Source organism: Rhinolophus hipposideros, assembly GCF_964194185.1.
Source record: "Rhinolophus hipposideros genome assembly, chromosome: 1".
Taxonomy (NCBI): Eukaryota; Metazoa; Chordata; class Mammalia; order Chiroptera; family Rhinolophidae; genus Rhinolophus; species Rhinolophus hipposideros.
This window is the reverse complement of record NC_138047.1, coordinates 53,723,084-53,735,520: the sequence shown is the minus strand read 5'-3', so window position 1 is coordinate 53,735,520 and position 12,437 is coordinate 53,723,084. Positions and strand designations below refer to the sequence as shown.

The following is a 12,437-nucleotide window of genomic DNA, read 5'->3' as shown; positions in this document are numbered from 1 at the left end:
CACCGTGGTCTATGGATGGTCACAATGGCACTCAAACAACCTAGTAAGTAGTGGGGCTCATAAGACGAGACTCTCCACTGTCACTCTCTTTATGTCCCCCAACAATCATGGGCTTCCCAATGCAAATATAATTTTTCTTAAGGGTGCCAAATTTTATTTTGTGCCACTGCATGTTTATAATTGCTTTCCCAGATGTTATATTGGAGGAGATATTAATATTATATGCATTTGATTATCATGCCCAGCACCACAGCAGGACTGGAAGCTCTTGGAGGACAGGAACCATCTCTCACCTACTCTGTATAAACTACGTAGTGGCTCTAATGTCATGTCCTCTACAAAGCCTTCTGTAATGACATGTCCTAAGCCGAAGGTGATCACCCTGCAGTATTCCGCAGAATGGAGTACCTGCACTACCCCGTTAGCTCAAGATTTTAACACATTTTCAGTCCTCTAAGTATTTCAAGTTCTTGAAGAATTAAAAGGTGCTCTTTCTCGCCAAACAGCTGGGATCCACATCCTAAATAATCAAGACTAAAAGCTAGCCACGAGTAGATACATATTAATCAAGTTAAATTACATTATGGCCATTTTTCTTCTAAAGTGTTATCTTTGGCTTTAAGACACAAATGAATCATTAGGGTTCTGAATCTCTTTTGGCAAAGAAATACAGTGTGAACTGAATGCCCAACATTGTAAGTGTCATCAGAACAAGGTCTATAGATATGAATAGGCTAAGTTAATCCTCCTTCATTACCTCTATTAGCTAACAATGCACACATAGTTATTACACATAATTACTGCTCTAAGAGACATGGACATTTGAAATATTAACTTTCCCACAGACTCCAAATCTTCAGTAAGCAGCTCTCAACAATTCATTACATTAATCATGTAGGTCATCATACTCCTATTAAATATGCATAAGATTAAACACCACACAAGTTACATACTGTCCAACATCATTTTTAATATAATTTATTACCTTTTAGATACTGTAATTATAACGGCACCTAACAGCCGCTATAATAAATGTAAATTTAACTCCCTGGCTTGGAAGTAACCAGTACTATAACTAATCACACTTCTATCATATAGTCAAGTGACAATATTTTATAACAAAAAGTATAAAATATTTTAAAAGTTAATGTTTTACGACATAGGAATATATACTTTAAAATTGCATGAATAGTAAGTTACTTTTCTTATTATATAGACAAATAATTCAAAATTGAAATGTATCAAGAAATTAGCATATAATATATTGATATCTACAAGAAGAAGTGCACTTTAAAGTATGGTTTGGAGTATTATGACATCATATTTCTAATCAAATACTTGATAGGCTTTTTAAATTCTACATTTATGCAAATTATCACAACAAAAACTAGATTTGATCCAAAATAAAACAAACATAAAACCCACTAGAAAAAAAGAATTTCAAATGAAGGTGAAAAATACATCACTAATCTTGGATCAAGTTACTCTAAACTTTATGATTAGTATGGTCACAGATTGTGAACTTATGCATAATAATGGAAATAATAGCCAGAGTTCACATGTACCACAGGCTTGCTTACCTGTGTCAGGCACTGTAATTAGTGCTTTACATTCATATCTTGGTTAATTTTCACAATTATCCAGTGAAGGCAATATTAATATGATATGCATTTTACAGATGAGGGAAGTAGAGGCTTACACAGATTAAATGACTTGTCCAAGGACACAGGGTTTGGCAGGAGAGGGTCTGACTCCAAGTCTATCTTCCTAACCACACAGTCAGCACCCAGCTGCCAGCTCTGATCCATTACTTCCTGTGTGGCCTTGGCTAAGTCACCTGAAGTCTCTAAAGCTCACTTCCTTTAGCTGCAAAATGAAAATAATATTAATATATGCCAGAATTATTGAGAACTAAATAACATAGCCCATGAGAAAGTATTCTGCAAGTTGTACAGCTATGTTATTGTTATGTTATTGATGAGATTTGAAAATGAAATGTTGAAAAAGAAAAATCTGTTTATTGACTCTTTGTCAAAAATTTCCAACAAAAACAGTACATACACCTAGGTAAATTTTCCAGTTGTTTTCCATTGTTGAACACAGAAACTCTTACATAAAAGCAAATATGAATCAATATCTTCATTATACCCTAAGATAGACAGGTAAGTACTAAATAGATTAAGTTGTAAGTGAATAGTAAAACTAGAAATGTACTTTTGTAGATGGTTTCAAAAGAGCCGTATTCAATCCATCAGATTTGGTCTTTCAAAGAGCTCTTCAAAGTGAGACTTTTTAAAAAGTTACCTGGAGTCACTTTGAGGCTCTAATTTATTGTGATCCACATACACATTTTGATCTGTAACAATGTATAAATCCTTAGGCTCAGGAAGGAAAAATAATATTCAATAGTCTCATCATTCATCATTTTAGATAAGTGATATATTATTATCGGACATATTTTTTCATAGGTCTTTGTAGCTTAAAAAATTATCTCATGTGCATACGTCAACCCGGATCCTAAAACAAGTATTATATTTGGAAATCTGAGATTAGGAAACTGGAATTTGCCAAGGTTAACAAGAAATCTATATATCTGTATTTTGGTGTTTGTGTTAGTGTGTATGTGTGTGTGCGTATGAGTATGCAGATGTCTACCAACATGTGATTTTATGTATGTAGTGGCTTTCCATCTTTCTTAATGTGTATGTTGCTAAGGATTTAAAGAAACTACGTACAGCCAAAAGGAAAAGTAGGAACAAAGGGGCCACATATTTCCAGTATCTCCTTTATTCACTTCAAGGTACTCATGTCATCAGATGAGGAATAAGGGAAATCTTTGTTTGCATAAACCTACACATACACTAACTCACAATTGCAAATATCTTTATTTGATGATTTTAAGAAGAAAATTGTAAAAGTATAGAGAATCTCCAAGGTGCCACCTACCTCCTGGCCGTTCATGTTCTCCATCCGTATGTAAAAGCATGGCAATGGGCATCCCTACATTCTTGGATCTTCCAGCCACAACCACATTTTTTCCAAATGTTTCAATCCCTTAAAACACAGAGTTTAATTTAAATAAAGAACAACAAGAAGGAAATCAAACATTTGAACAGCCAACTGAAACATTCTTTAAAAACTTCTTACTAAATTTGGATTATTGTGTGGCTTGTCTATAATGTATCCACATTCATTATTTATAAATATTTATTTTTACACTTTGTGCATTTGTCACTTTCTCTCAATTACGTCTTCAACGAAAAAAACACAGATATTTTAAAGTTGTCATTAATTAAGTGCCATCAATGTACTTTTAAACATTGAGATTCACATGAAGAATTAGAAGTTCAGAGATTTAAAAATATGTTAACTGCTAATTATAAAATAAGCAAAGTTCAACAATGTCAAGTTTAATTGGCAATCACACTTTGACCACAACTGGGACAAAATGAATAGGGAAAAAAGTATTTTTCAAAAAGTTCATGCACTTTATTCCATAGGAGAGAAGCACTAGGGATTTAAAACTGTATGAAAGATAAAACTTGCAGATTTAACACACTTTACCTCTTTTGGGCATGGTTTCTTCATAAGTAAAATGAAGAAGTTACAATTAAGATTTTTTCAAGTAATAACATTCTAGGATGATTCTAGGATCTGCTTTCCCTTGGACATTTTCTCCTTTAATCAGAAAACAGCAAATTAGAAAAGAGAAAATGCTGTCAGATATGGAAGTGACAGTGAGGGAGGCAGGAGAATCACCAATATAAAAAGCAATATGGAGTCAATTAATTTAGCGGTACACATCTCTACACACATTGAGGTGCTAGAAGGACTTTACATACGGTATTTAGAACACAATTCAAGGGTAAATGTTTATATTAAAAACCTAAGTCATTAGAGATTCAAATATGTTCAGCACATTTTATTTTTAAAGACAAAGAAATAATACATTTTGGAAAATGTACATAAAAATATATTGTTTTTAGTTTAAAAGTAGGGAAAAAGATCTACTATTTAGAAAATTTAATCCATACAAAATGTAAGAGCAGTTACATATAACCTCAGTTTTTTTTTTTTTTTGAATTATTCTTCGACTTATATCACTTTATATCTTTCTACAGATTGACGTTTTATGGCTTATCCTATTCTTTCACTCAGTGGAACTGAGATGTTCCATCAAGGCAAAACACAAACGCTTTGTTTGGCACTTAGCGCTCACAACCTATGGACCACAAGTTACCAACCTGTTCTTTTGATTATTTCCCAAACAGCACTGGCAGTGGCAGGTATGAAAGAATGCTGATCAAGGCACAGTCTTCCAATATTGATAATATGAAATCCATCTACATCCTTTTCAGGGGCAATTCCATTGCATACTGTTCGTTCATCCACGTGGTCTGAAAGGTAAATAAAATTGGTCTCATTTTATAACTGTTTTTTATTTGGACGTCTGGAAAATGAAATCTGAGGCCCTACAACCAGATCACTTATGATTCAGCTTCAGTGAAGGCATAAAATCATTATTCTGTTCTTTTTCTTGCCACCAAAACAGTAAGCCAAAGTGCTTTTGACCAATGGCTGTAATTAACTGTTGTTATGCAACAGAGATTATGCAAGTACAGGGCCAGAGTGGCTGGCCTAGTGAAAGGGAAAAATCTGTGAAATAAACAATACCAAGGAAATCTGGGAACAGCCAGGTGATAAGTCTTTTCCTAAATAAATGGCATATTTAAATTTGCATAATTTATTTGCATAATAAATTTGCATTTTACTATACAAGATATTTTCAAATAGGCTTCATTCAATATTTCTAGCATTATAGATTAAAAGGACTTTGTTAGTGCTAAAAATAATCATACTATTATTAGTGCCTAGCTTCCAAATGACATAACAAAAAAGCAACAAAACACACACACACACACACACACACACACACACACACACACACCCCACTTCCCTGAAGCATTAGAACATTGAAATCCAAAATATCATTATGGTTTCCTACATGAAAGAAAAAGAATATAACTTCAGTGATGAAATAATCAAATGAGATATGAGATGCCAATCATCTCGTTCTGAAAAGTAATAACTACAGAAATATAAAATAGGCTTTTACCATTCTGTGCAGAGTAGCTTAGCTTACCCTAAACACAACAATTAATCCACATGCATAAAATATCAAAATAAAGGTACATTTGCTACATTAAAGTTTCTTTGTCCATTATATAATAGATTCCATTCAGAATCTATTTTTAAAACATTATCAAAGCCCAAGTTCAAATTGTTTTCAAAGACCTATGCCTTGTATCAAAGATCTTTGACATTCTAAAAGTGACACTCATGCCATCTTACTTTAAATAGATGCAATCTGTCATTATTAGACTACAAAAGTCCTTTACATATAAAAAGCAGTATTTTAAATCATATTCAAATAGAAATTGTGTCTCTCCAATCAATAGTTTTCAAGTTCAAGAATTGTATTCATTTTATAATGATCTGGGAGTAAGAACGCCATCTGTTTTCTCTGCAATTAGAAAACTTATATAGGTTTTAGCAGAACTTTTAAAAATTACATGATTAATTTACTATTTGAGGACAAAAATAGTTGTTTTTTTAAATCTGGATGATGATGATGATAATGGTGATGGTGATGATGTTGATGATTCACTTTTTTTTTAATGAACGTTTATTGGGGTGACAACTGTTAGTAAAGTTACATAGATTTCAGGTACACAATTCTGTAATATATCATTACATCTCATATTGTGTGTTCACCCAGAGTCAGTTCTCCTTCCATCACCATATATTTGACCCCCTTTACCCTCATCTACCACTCCCCTCCCCTCTTACCCTCTGGTAACCACTAAACTATTGTCTTTGTCTATGAGTCTTTGTTTTTTCATTTGTTTGTCTTGTTCTTTGGTTTTCAGTTTTATATACCACATATAAGTGAAATTATAGTGTTCTCTACTTTTTCTGTCTGACTCATTTCGCTTAGCATTATAATCTCAAGATCGACCCATGTTGTCATAAATGGTACTATTTCATCTTTTCTTATGGCCAAATAGTATTCCATAGTGTATATATACCACAACTTCTTTATCCATTCATTTATCGAAGGACACACTGGTTGTTTCTGTGTCTTGGCCACCGTAAATAAAGCTGCAATGAACTCTAGAACACATATGTCTTTATGGATAAATATTTTCAGATTATTTGGATAGATACCCAGGAGAGGGATTGCTGGGTCATATGGTAATTCTATTCTTAATTTTTTGAGGAACCTCCACACTGCCTTCCATAGTGGCTGCACCAATCTGCATTCCCACCAACAATGTGCGAGGGTTCCTTTTTCTCCACAGCCTCTCAAACACTTGTTACTATTTGTCTTGTTGATGATAGCCATTCTGACTGGGGTGAGGTGATATCTCCTTGTGGTTTCTATTTGCATTTCTCTGATGATTAATGATGTTGAGCATTTTTTCATATGTCTATTTGACATTCGTATGTCCTCTTTGGAGAAATGTCTCTTCAGGTCATCTGCCCATTAATTGAATTTTTTTGTTGTTGTTGTTGACTTGTATGAGTACCTTATATATTTTGGATATTAGCCCCTTATCGGAGTTGTTTGCAAAAATCTTCTCCCATTCAGTTGGTTGTCTCTTTATCTTGTCAATGGTTTCTTTTTGCTGTGCAGAGGCTTTTTAGTTTGATATAGTCCCATTCATTTATTTTAGCTTTTACTTCCCTTGACTTTGGAGTCAAATTCATGAAATGCCCTTTGCATCCAAGGTCCCTAAGTTTAGTACCTATGTTTTCTTCTATGTAATTTATTGTTTTAGGTCTTATGTTTAGGTCTTTGATCTATTTTGAATTAATTTTGGTACATGGTGACAGATAGTAGTCTAGTTTCATTCTTTTGCACGTGGCTTCCCAATTCTGCCAGCACCGTTTATTGAAGAGGCTGTCTTTTCTCCATTGTATGGTTTTGGCTTCTTTGTCAAAAATTATCTGTCCATATTTATGTGGATTTGTTTCTGGGTTCTCAATTCTATTTCATTGGTCTGTGTGTCTGATCTTCTGCCAATATCATGCTGTTTTGATTATTGTAGCCCTGTAGTACAAGGTAAAGTCAGGGAGTGTGATACCTGCAGCATTTTTCTTTTTTCTTAGCATTGATTTGATTATTTGGGGTCTTTTGTGGTTCCAAAAAAATCTGATAATTTTTTGTTCTGTTTCTTTAAAAAATGCCATTGGGATTTTGATGGGGATTGCATTAAATCTGTATATTGCTTTGGGTAATATGGCCATTTTAACTATGTTGATCCTTCCAATCCATAAACATGGAATGTCTTTCCACTTCTTTGTGTCTTCTTCAATTTCTTTTAAGAATGTCTTATAGTTTTCAGTACCGTATTTGCCGGCGTATAAGACGACTGGGCGTATAAGACGACTGGGCGTATAAGACGACCCCCTAACATTTCCACTCAAAATACAGAGTTTGTTATATACTCGCCGTATAAGACTACCCCCTCTTCCGCACACCTTCCACACACCAAATAACTTTCAGTTTAAAATTTGCATCATACTTCTTTCTTTTGGCTGGTGCCATGATAGGGATGATAGGGGTTTGACTGGTCGACATTTTCTATGCTGTACTGTGCAATGGTGCAGTATTGTGGTTGGCTGTTGGCTGTATACAAAGCCTGATTTGATTGGTCCCTGCTCCCTGTTTGCCCGCCCTGTCACTATAGCAGTCTGGTCCACTCTTGCATCAGCATCTCCCTGGGACCTCACTAGTGCGCAAGTGCGAGCTCTTTAACATTCTAACAGGCACCATGATAGCGCAAAATCGCGAATCTTCAACGCATATGTAAAGAAATATACGGTAACCCGAATTTACCACACTCGCAAAATCGCACACAGCCGACCATACACCCAGTATGGTATCGCGATTCACGATTTTGCGCTATCATACTGGGTGTATGCTCGGCTGTGTGCGATTTTGCGAGTGTAGTAAAATCGCATAACAGCAAAATCGCATAACAGCCGAGCATACACCCAGCAGCGCTGCTGATGCCTGAACGGTATGTGGAATGAAGTGGGCGGGCATCGGGAGGCCACTATGGCATGGGGCAAGCACTATGGGCAGTCTATCTGAAGTGTACCTGGCGTATAAGACGACCCCCCCACTTGGAGGCATATTTTTCGGGGCCAAAAAAATCGTCTTATACGCCGGCAAATACGGTATATAGATCTTTCAAATCCTTGGTTAAGTTTATTCCTAGGTATTTTATTCCTTTTGTTGCAATATCAAAAGGATTTTTTTTTCTTCTTCTGAGATTTCATTGTTAATTTATAGAAATGCAATGGACTTTGTATGTAGCTCTTGAAGCCGGCCACTTTACTGTATAATCATTCATGTAGAAGGTTCATGCCATAGATATTTTTTAATGAAATCAAAAGCTTTGTAAATGAAAAGAAAAACAATTATATTTGAAATCTCCGTTATTGAGCTAGGGCTTAAATTAGTTCAATTCTAAGTTCAAAATTTTGGTTAATGTGGCAGTGACGTCAGAAGCATGGTGGCATAAGGGGCACCCTTGATCTCTCACCTTGAAGTTACAACAAGTTGAACAGCTATAAGTCAACAAAGGATTCCATGCACAACACACTAACATGTCTGAGAGATCTGTGCATTGAAACATCTGAAGGTGGGCATATCCGGGAAAACAGGGGAGGCAGGAAAGGAGAAGAGCAGAGACAAGTACTGTGGATGCAGTACAGAGCTCACTGCAGGTCTCGAGAGAGGGGAGGAATCAGGCTGCAGGTTCATTCTCTGTTCCCCCAACCATTCCTGCCTGAGTGATCGGCATATAATATGGCTGAACCCAGTGATCAGAGTAGAAACTGAATACAGAAGTGCAAACTGAGACAGCCGTGTTCTAGCAGCCCCCAATGCCAGGCAGAAAACAACGCTATGGACCCTGGCTGCCTCCCCCCTCCCTCCAAGAGTTCACCTCCTGGCAGAGGGACCCAGAAGAATCTGTCGCAGTGAGTGTTGGGTTATAGAGTAGAGTATCTACAGCTCTGAGAACTGGAAAGACAGTTCCTGAGCAGCAGGCTGACACTGCAGCTAATCCCAGTGAAGGGGGTGGAGTTACAGAGGTGAGGAGGCAGCAGAGGTCTGAGGTTGCCATTATTGGGAGGAGAAAAAAGCTACAAACACACCAGCAACCTCTCCCAGCCCATTTTGCCCCCACCCATCCCACTGATCCAGGCATAGGCTCAAGGCACAGCTCAGGCAGCACAGCACTGTGTCTGGCTGCAGGGGCAGCACTGGAATTTCAGGGGCTCAGAACCACATTGCTCAGCACATTCTCCCACAGGGGTGGTGCCTTGAGACGGAGGCGACCTGGTGACAGAGGAGAGGCACACCTCCCCAGGGAAATCAAGGCATTTTCCACCACCCAGCAGAGATCCCAGAACTGGGAACAGTGACAGAGAAAGTCAAACACTTGTGCTCCAGTGCCACCTACTGGAAAATAAAAGAAAGACCTCTTATCAACCAGCTGCAGAGTTCACTCTTATAAATGTCTAGTCAGAGAAATAGTCCATCAAATATTATGAAAACCAAGTTAGCAAGACAGCTCAGAAAGGAAAATAAAAATCTCCAGAAAATAAACTTAAAGACAAGGAAATAGGTGACTTATATGACAGAGAATTTTGCATAGCAGTTCTGAAAAAATTCAATGAAATGCAAGAAAACTCAGATAGGCAGTTTAATGAACTCAGAAATAAAATCAATGAACAACAGGAATATTTTACCAAAGAGACTGAAACTTTAAAAAAAGAATCAAACCGAAATTCTGGAGCTGAAGAACTCAATAAAAGAGATAAAGAATGAAATAGAGAGTTCAAGAAATAGAGCTAACCAGATGCAGGAAAGAATTAGTAATATTGAAGATAGATATCTGGAAGAAGAGAGAGACTTGAGAGTAAAAAGAAATGAAAGAACTCTATAAGAACTGTCTGACTCCATCAAAGAGTGATATAAGAATAATGGGTATACAAGAAGAACAGAGGGAGAAGGGAAGAGAGAGTCTATTCAAATAGTCAACAAGAACATCCCAAACCTATGGAAAGAACTGAATCATCCAACCCAAGAAGCAAACAGAACACCTAATTATGTTCATACAAAAAGCCTTCTCCAAGGCACATTATATTAAAACTGTCAAAAATTAATGACAAAGAAAGAATTCTCAAGGCAGCCAGGAAAAAAGAAGACAGTAACCTATAAAGGAAGACCCATTAGATTATCATCAGATTTTTCAGCAGAAACTCTACAAGCTAGGAAAGAGTAGAATCAAATATTCAAACTATTAGAAGAGAGAAAATACCAGCCAAGAATAACTTATCCAGCAAAATTATCCTTTAGATGTGAAGGAATAATAAAGGCCCTTCCAGATATAGAGAAGCTGAGGGAATTTTCCACTGCAAAGCCTGCATTATACGAAATACTGAAGAAGGTTATTGCACCTGGAAAAGACAAAAGGATACACAACTATGAGTAAGATAACTAAAACAGACAGACAGAAACAGAAAATTGCAACTCTTATTCAGAATAGGGAGGACACTATTTACTTAAGTATAACATAAAGGTTAAATGAGGTAAAATCATAAAAAAAGGAAAAAAGATAATAGCCACTGCAACTCAGAAATAAACTCATAGCATAAATAGGGATAATTTGTGATTGATAATAAAAACATAAGAGGGGAGGAGATAAAGGTCTGAATTTGCAAAGGGGAATGGAGATAAGATGCATGCAGAAGAAAATGGACTACTGTATATATGCAACTTTCTTTTACATAAACTTAATGGTAACCACACACAAAAAATCCACAACTGAGACACATAACATAAAAAAGAGGAAATAGAGGGAAAACAACATCGATTACTACACACAAAAATAACACACAGAAATACATGGGCAAAGAAATAATGGAGAAACCACGCTACCAGAAAACAAAATATAAAATGACTACAGGAAATGGTGAGCAGGAACAGATTTAATAAAAGAAAAAAAAAAGAAAAAAGAAAAAAGAAACTCAGAGTTGAGACTCAGTCAATCTTAAACCACTACTAAGAGGAGGATCCAGAATTCAAATCCACACTTTTTGCCCTAAAACCAGTTTTTCCTTCTGTATTACATAGAAATAGTAAATATTAAGCATTTTCAATACTGCTCAAAAATTAAAATTAGAAAGGACCCCCCCCACACCCTTTCTAAGCAAGACATTTGATAATTCTAAAATATCTCAAGGAATATACTATTTCTTCTAGGCTTCCAACACTATTCCTAGATTAACTAATATGTATATCTAAAACATGCAAAATAAGCATCAAACATTTTACAACCAATACTACCTTTTATTATATGAGTAAGAGAAATAAATATGTGTCATGCTTTTGACTGACTGCTACTGAAAATCTCCTGACGTCTCAGCCCTGAGGCCCAAAATCTGAAGAGAAGAAACAACCACAAGATTCAATAGCATTAATATTTTCACAATGGTTATAAAATATTTTTGATTTATAATGAGTTAGCAAACGACTAACCACTTAATTCCCTACCCAAATTACTGAAGAAACTGGCATTATTCACTTTGTAAGTGTATGTTGTTCCCTTCTATTTAAGATCATGAGAAGTCATTAAATCATGCCAGAAAACACACACATCAAATTAAATTCATAACACTGTGAAATAGAACAGCTCAGGAAATGTCTGATAGAACTACAACATTGAATCTATATTTTTGTGATTTATTTATAATATGTTTAATTGCTTTTGGACAAGGAACAGAAAAATAAGAAACAAAACAAATTACTGAGTATTTTCCACCCAAGGATTTTTATATTACTGCTTAAAAGTACCTCTTTCTACTTCCCTAATGCCTACTGGATAACTGCAAGCTCATTAGCATAGTAAATAATATATTCTTTAGCTTGCTTGTATCTTTTCCCTATCATTTCCTCTCTTAAAGTACTCCATCCTTTTTCCAACCATCTTCATTATACATCTTTAACTCAAGTCACACAAAACTGTCCCATCCCCAAGCTCTTAGCATTAATTTTTGCATTTCTATGATATTGCTCATGATTATTTTTCCATTACTAATTCCTTCCTCCCTGTTCTTTCGCACTCAATTTATTCCTCAATACATTGATCCATTGTCACTTGTTCCTTCACCATAAGTTGAAATACTTTTTTCTCCTCTGCTCTCCCATAGAACTACTATAAAACATTCTTAGCACATTAGTTCAGTTAGTTGATGACATTAGTTACTTAATTATCTCTCTCACTTATGATTGTGAGTCTTTTAGGGCACAGACCTTAATGTCTTATTAAACTGATTCACCCACCGCCTTCTCCATC

General features: G+C 35.7%; 1 protein-coding gene across 1 annotated transcript in view; it reads right to left on the bottom strand.

Annotated features, from left to right (window-relative positions):
* Positions 1-12,437, bottom strand: part of MTHFD2L (methylenetetrahydrofolate dehydrogenase (NADP+ dependent) 2 like) — a 97,995-nt gene that overhangs the window by 57,079 nt on the left and 28,479 nt on the right. Inside the window, exons 4-5 of the mRNA XM_081061709.1 lie at positions 4,245-4,397; positions 2,947-3,054 (exon numbers count right to left, since the gene is read on the bottom strand). Of these exons, the coding sequence (XP_080917835.1) occupies positions 2,947-3,054; positions 4,245-4,397 (261 nt within the window). The remainder of the gene's footprint in view (positions 1-2,946; positions 3,055-4,244; positions 4,398-12,437) is intronic.